A 6,999-nucleotide genomic window follows, 5' to 3' on the forward strand; every position below is an offset into this window, starting at 1 on the left:
TTAACATTATTTTAGGTAATACAGTCATTCAAACAAGAAATAATCTTGGGAGCCACTTGGGAGCCGAAAGAGCCGGCTCTTTGTAGTGAGCCGAGCCAAAAGAACCGGCTCTCTAAAAAGAGCCGCAATTCCCATCACTAATGTCTTCCCCCACTCTCTGCTCCCCCACATATCAGCCTCTCTTCTTCTGTCCCGTCTAATAAAATCCCCATTCATAATCTCCCGTTAACCAAATGGTATTTACCAACAGGTGTAGGCAACAAAGAAGCATTGACATGTCAGTTGATTTCCCGTATGTCTTTTCACACCCTAGCAAACTTTCCCAAACCCTGCCCTTCCCACTCCTGCAGCACATTTCACCATCTGATGCTGCAGTGGTAAATGACAAAGACGGCAGTCAGAATACCCGAGGACCAGAAATACCAGATCACCTCCAGTAAAAAAAAAAGAGAAAAAAAAAGGATTAGCACCCTTTGGGGGAGGAGCAAGATGGTAAACAGAGTCACACCTTGTTTGTAGTGTGACGCGTCACTCTGTCGAGGAGTATTTAAACGCTGCAAGGCTGTGAGAGGGATCAGGATTATCATCATGACAACCCTTACAGGTAAGACTATATGGATTTTACCACTGCATGGAAAACTAACCTGTAAATGGATTCAATGCTTTGTATTGAAGTCTTAAAATAATAATGCAAAACAGTCGGCTTTAAATGAAGAATAAGAGTAAATGTGTTTTTAAGTTTCTTGAATTAAGACATTATTCTGATTTCAAGACACTTGACAGGTACTTTTTCTGGCCTCATAAGCAGAGTTTGTATCTCTCAATACAAGCAATCCAAGTCTTCATTTTTGGCTTTGTTGTAGTCTCTTAAAATAAGATGTTTATATGGACTTTCAGGCTAATGAGGCTTTTAGGAAGTCAAATAAAACTGTGTATTTTTGCATTTTTGCAGGGTAATCATTTTAAATAATTCAGGAAAGACATCAAATGGTGTTAACAAACTTAAAAAAAAAATTGAGGTGATTTCAATGTTTAGAAAAAAAAATTAGTTATTGATTTTAATTTGTAGATGAGACAAGTTTGTTTGATTTTTTTGATGTATTTTTCAAAACAGCAAAGTACTTTTGTAGTTTATATCAAGGAGTCTGTACAATGTTAAATTTATGACACTGCAAAATGTTGCTGGGTTTTTTCTGAGTGGATTCTGCTGCAAAAATCCATGTTGTGCAGTCACTAACTGCAAAATCATTGGCTTAAATGATGGAATTTTAATGTCAACGCAGACAGTCAGTGACGTTCTTTGTGAAGGCCATAAAAACATTATATGAATGATCTTTAAAATGTAACATTCAGACAAACTATCAGAGAAAAATGTCAAAAGTTGTAAAACTTGCTGCAACATGACCGACTCACTTCATGATTGAGTTATTTCAGATTGAACATTTCCCTCCGGTTGTTGTCTGTCGCTTCAGATGCCATGTTTGGTGTGTGATTGTGGAGTTTAATGTTTATCATCAGTGTTTTGATGAGAAAGATCAGATATGATTTACAGAGCTGCTTGTTTGTGGTAGTCTGTCTTTGATTTTCGTGTGTTGCAATCTCAGACAACATTCTTGCCTCCGTGCGATTAGTCACTGATTACAAAACGATGTTATGTAGCAATGAGGGAGTTATCCTGAGTATCTGTTAACGTGTGTTTTAGGTGGATTTTTTATGTTCTTCGGTGGATTTTCATCTGTTTGCCGAGCTGTTAAAGTGATAAATTGTGTTTGTGTTTCCAGTGAGGAACATGGCCAACGTGCCGTCCGAAGTACTCAGGTGCTGCATCTGTCTCGACACCTACAACAACCCTGTCTCCATCCAGTGTGGACACAACTTCTGCCTGCACTGCATTGAAGGATATTGGGATACTAGGAACAAGTCGGAGTGTCCTCTGTGCAAAGAGACATTCAGAGTACGTCCGGAACTCCGGATCAACCGAGGATTTGCTGAGATCGTTGATATATTAAAAAGGTTTGTGATTCCTCCTTGTTCTTTAGAATGATTACAAAAAAGCAGAACGTTTTCATTTAACTGAATTTAACACGATTATTTTAAAACCTTAGGTTTGCGACGCTGCCAAACCATGAGGAGGAAGACACAAACAATACCCGAAACCAGCGCTACAATGCTGACGTTCCCTGTGACATCTGCTACAAACACAAGTCAAAGTCAGTGAAGTCGTGCCTCATGTGCCAGATGTCTTACTGCCAAGATCACCTCACACCACACCTGAGAGACGCGGCGCTGCAGCGGCACCGGCTCGCTGACCCTGACACCTTCCCCAGTAGCAACCTCTGCAGGCAGCACAACAAACCTCTGACCAAGTTCTGCAGGAAAGACCAGACGCCTCTGTGTGAGGAGTGCACTGCGACGGACCACAGACAGCATAATGTCGTCATCATGGAGAGAGCGACCAAGAAGGCCAAGGTGAAAAGGAGTTTATTTTTCTGTCTTTAAACTCATTCTTAACCTCGTTACACTAACCCCTTAGTGTGCTTTTAAGGCTTGGATATTAAAACTTAATGTTTTTGACTTTTGCAGACTGATTTAAGGAATACTAAAACTGAAATCAAGCAGATGATCCACGCTAGAGAGCATAAAATGGAGCAAATGAAGAATTCAGTCTATCTGAGCAAAGTAAGTTTGGATTTTTCAACAAAAGCATGAAGAAAAAGAGTTATGTTTTCTATTTTGTATCTGTAAATACTAAATCTGTATTGCTTTGATCACCAGAAAATAAAAGAGGAAGAGATACAGAGGAGTTCTCAGGTGTGCACGGCGCTGATCACCATCGTCGAGAGAAACCAGGCCGAGCTGGTCGAGGAGGTCACCGAGAGGCAGCAGGCGGTGGAGAAGAGAGCCGAGGTGCTGCTCGACCAGTTACAGCAGGAAATCTGGGATCTGAAGACGAAGGGCAACGAGCTGCATCACCTGCAGCACACACAGAACCCTCTGCACCTCCTGCAGGTAAGAAACCGGACCAGCTTTCAACATCTCTTCATTAGGTAGCATTTAAAGAACTGTGCTCATGAGATTCCCTTGTGTTCCCCTTGTTGTAGAGCTTCACATCTTTAGGTAGACTCCCATCTACAAGAGAGTGGTCGGATGTTGAAGTGCACTCAGATAACTGCGTGGGGATGATGAGCAGAGCCGTCTACAAACTTGGGGATGTTTGCCAAGAGCTTGCGAACAGACTCGCCTCAGAAGGTCAGTAAAGCTTCAGCAGATATTGCAAGTTTGAGAAGTAGTTGCAAACATCATGCATGAATGACACTAACCTTCATCTTCTCCTTTTTTCTGCAGACTCAGAAAAGATGCATCAATATGCAGGTATGTTCAGGATCATGCATCCATTCATTTCTCTTAACACTCAATGTAACTTTGATTTGTAGCTCTTAGGTCGCCTGGCTCATTGTTTGTCCTCTTTGTTTCTACAGTCGACATCACTCTGGATCCTGAGACGGCTTCAGGCTGGCTGGTTGTCTCTCCAGACAGAAAGCAGGTATTGTCACATTGTATGATCTAAGTGTGGGAGACGTTTTTGGGGGTGTCACATATCAGACTGTGAAGAAAGTGTTATCTCTGGCAAAGCAGGTTGAGCTAAAATGGGTACAGATTTTTAATCGGAAATATCCCCGACTGTGTCGCGTTTAATTAAAATAGAGGTGGGAACGTGGTTGTGAAAAAGTCTGTGAGAAATCGGCAGAAAGGAGATAATAATGAAGCTAAAACTGATTTGTCACTGATGATGATGATGATAACAATGATTTCTCTCTTCTTTAGGTGAGTTGCCAAATAAAGAGGCAACCTGTCACAGATCGCCCACAGAGATTCGACTCCTGCGTCTGCATTCTGGGGGAACAAGCCTTCACATCTGGGAGATGCTACTGGGAAGTTGAGGTACGTTAGCTCTGCTTCATACCATAAAGACACCACAGTTGCACACTAGCATCTTGAAAGAAAAATGAACAACCAATCAGCACTGCAGACTTTAGTTATCGAGCAAAATTGAGGCTTCTTCTAGTGCCAAGAAACATGGTCTTTGCAGACTTGTAGCATCTAAATGGAAGGAATGCAATCAGAAAACAACTATATGGCGTCACATTTGGGTCAGAAATATGTGGAAACAATTGTTTAAATTCTGAGCAGTGATTGACTTTCTTTCAAATAACTCAATTTGGCAAAGTTTTAACATATTTGTGGCCAAAAAACACAACATGTAACACAAAATTGTACAAATTTGCACTAAAATGATTCCTTGGGGTTCATGTATGGCGTCACATTAGGGTCAAAATTTGCTTCTTCTTTTTTTTTTTTTGAAAAGTGAGAGGGGTGATATAATCCCAAACTTTTGGTTTCCCATTATGTATACATATATATTAAAAAAAAGCCTGAAAAGTTAAAGATTAAAGATAGTTGTTAGGGCAAATATATGATTTTTTTTATTCTAGTGTAAAAATATAGCAAAAACAGAGCTGTGAAAAAATGTTCTGATTTTTTTTTGTCTCTTCCAAAAATAGGTTTTAAAAAAATTGTTTCAAAATACATTTAAAAAAATCAAAAATTTAAAAAAATGAATAACCGTTTTAAAAGCATGGACAAGATTTCCTTAGTTATTTTTATTTGAATAAAGTGATTATTACACTTCTTCCCAAAAATGTTTTTAAAATTAGTTAAAAAAAATTTTTTTTTTCAATTTAAAGAATTTACAAAAAAAAATTTTTTTTGAAAATGATTAAAAACTGTTTTAAAAATGTTGACAGGATTTTCTTTGTTATTGTTTTTAATATAAGTTATGACACAAATGTCACACAAAACATTTTCTAAGAATGCATTTCTAGTGCAGTAGCAGACTTCTCATTCTTATCATGAATTAATGGTTGTTAAAATGTTATTTCACTTTGCACTGGAATAGCGATCCAAAGTTAACAAGCTGACTGTAAGCTTTTTGTTTTCTCTCACTTCTCTGTTGCTTGTGTCTCACTCTTCGTTTTGCTCACTCTGTTTCAGGTTGGAGATAAAACCGACTGGGACCTAGGCTTGGCGAGGGAGTCCATCAAGAGGAAAGGGGCTCTAGTCGTGAATCCTGACAGCGGTTACTGGGCGATCTGTCGCCGGGGAGGCAGCACTTTGAGCGCCTGCACAGGACCTACCGTCAACATCAACATCCAGGACACACCCAGGAAAGTGGGCGTGTTCCTGGACTACGAAGCTGGCTTGGTGTCCTTCTACGACGCTGAAGCAAAGACTCACATTTACACCTACAGCGGATGTGCCTTCACTGAGGCTCTCCATCCTTACTTTAACCCCTGTCTGCAAGAAAACGGGAAGAACATCGCCTCGCTGATCATCAGTCCTATTGAGGAACAAGTCAGGGAGCTGAAACACATCACCCTTGAGTCAGAAGTTTGATGAGTTATATGAAGCGAGAGATTTTGAACCTGTATAGGTTTTAACACATTTATTTTACTATAATAGTATGAACCATCACTGACCTGCAACAGGCTGGAAATCATGTTTCTGTTTTTATTATACAACAACACTCAAACACATTAATATTTTTTTACTCTTACCATTTTTTATATTTTGTTAATGAAGGATTTTTTTTTACCAAATGTTTCTATGAAGGAAAACCAAGTGCTGCTTATGTTGTTGAAGAAAGAGTGACATATGAATGAACTACAAAATAAAAGCTACATGTTTAAAAAAAAAAAATGTGACTTTTCATCAGTTTGTAAATATATCTAGTATTCTAGTCCATCTTCTTTTGACTTTATATTTAATGTTAAAGCCCCTGACAGGAGCTTTAATCTGGTTATAAAGCAGACCAAAGTTAATAGTGATGCCTCTTTAACAGTGTGTGCTTGTAGTAACTTAGTTTATATTTCATGGTTTACTTTTTAGATATGAAATCATGATTTCTAGATAAACAGAACAGAGCAGAATGTTCACCCATGCATTCTTTTTTCTTTTTTTTTAGAAATATATTTATTAAGTTTTTTAACAGTTCAAACAAAACATATACACTTGGCTCACATATATATCAATCAATCAATCTTTATTTGTATAGCACCAAATCACAACAAACGTTATCTCAAGACGCTTTTACAAACATAGGAGGTCTAGACCACTGTATGTCAAATTATGAACAGAGACCCAACTTCAAGACAGGGTAAGACTCAGTCTGACCCCACCTTAATCCATCATGAGCATTGCACATCGCAGTATTTAGCTAGTTACAGTGGTGAGGAAAATCTTCCTTTTAACAGGCAGAAACCTCAGGCAGAACCAGACTCATGTTAGACAGCCATCATGCCTCAACCGAGTGGGGTCTGGAAAGACAGATAGAGGGGAGTAAGAGAGAGAGGTGATAGTGATGAGACGAGTAGTAGAAGCTGTTGCCGCTGGAGTCCAGCACGTCCGTATCAGGAGGACGTCTACGGCAGCTCGGAGGAATCTACGAGACAAGGGAGCTCAGGGACTCTAGAAAGATCTATGGTTAGTAACTTTAATGGGACAGGGAGAGTTAAAGTAAGTGATGAGGGCCGCATATATCATGGTTAACATTCAAGTTAAGTTAATACAGGTGTCAGGCCCAGGATTCACAAAGTACATCGCAGAGGTGCAAAAATAGAGGAAAAGAAAGTAAAGGAATAAATAATTAAAAAATAATGATAATAATACAAAGTTGTGTCTATAGAACAAAGCCCTATTGTAAGCATATTGGAAACATTTAGCCCAATATATACCAGGAAGGGTCCCCATGTTCTATGGAAAACATCGTCTCTGGAATGTAGTTTACATGTTAAGTAGTCCAGTGGGACATATTCAAGTATAACTCTTGAAGTATCTGATATTCAACCACATAAGATTAAATATATGTTGCTAGTCTGTGTTGTTTAAAATAAGTCCAGGGGCCCACAAGAATGAGTTACAATAGTAGGCTCCAGAAGTCTC

The 6,999-nt window shown here is 39.0% G+C and overlaps 1 protein-coding gene across 1 annotated transcript; it reads left to right on the forward strand.

Moving 5' to 3' along the window:
* The first annotated feature begins 315 nt into the window (after positions 1 to 315).
* LOC117807498 (zinc-binding protein A33-like) lies at positions 316 to 5,716 on the forward strand. Its single transcript, XM_034676815.1, has 10 exons — positions 316 to 604; positions 1,782 to 2,013; positions 2,106 to 2,469; positions 2,584 to 2,679; positions 2,776 to 3,009; positions 3,102 to 3,249; positions 3,346 to 3,372; positions 3,480 to 3,544; positions 3,826 to 3,942; positions 5,053 to 5,716. The coding sequence occupies exons 1-10, from the start codon at positions 589 to 591 to the stop codon at positions 5,452 to 5,454; spliced, it is 1,701 nt and encodes a 566-aa protein (XP_034532706.1). The 5' UTR covers positions 316 to 588; the 3' UTR covers positions 5,455 to 5,716.
* Positions 5,717 to 6,999: the final 1,283 nt, after the last annotated feature.

The sequence above is a fragment of the Notolabrus celidotus genome, chromosome 23, assembly GCF_009762535.1.
Source record: "Notolabrus celidotus isolate fNotCel1 chromosome 23, fNotCel1.pri, whole genome shotgun sequence".
Classification (NCBI taxonomy): domain Eukaryota; kingdom Metazoa; phylum Chordata; class Actinopteri; order Labriformes; family Labridae; genus Notolabrus; species Notolabrus celidotus.

What these genes read in the sequence shown, in the direction of transcription:
- LOC117807498 (XM_034676815.1), top strand. An exon ending in GAGCGACCAAGAAGGCCAAG is followed by an intron (nt 2,470 to 2,583) that starts GTGAAAAGGAGT and finishes TGACTTTTGCAG; the next exon opens with ACTGATTTAAGGAATACTAA. An exon ending in GATGCTACTGGGAAGTTGAG is followed by an intron (nt 3,943 to 5,052) that starts GTACGTTAGCTC and finishes ACTCTGTTTCAG; the next exon opens with GTTGGAGATAAAACCGACTG.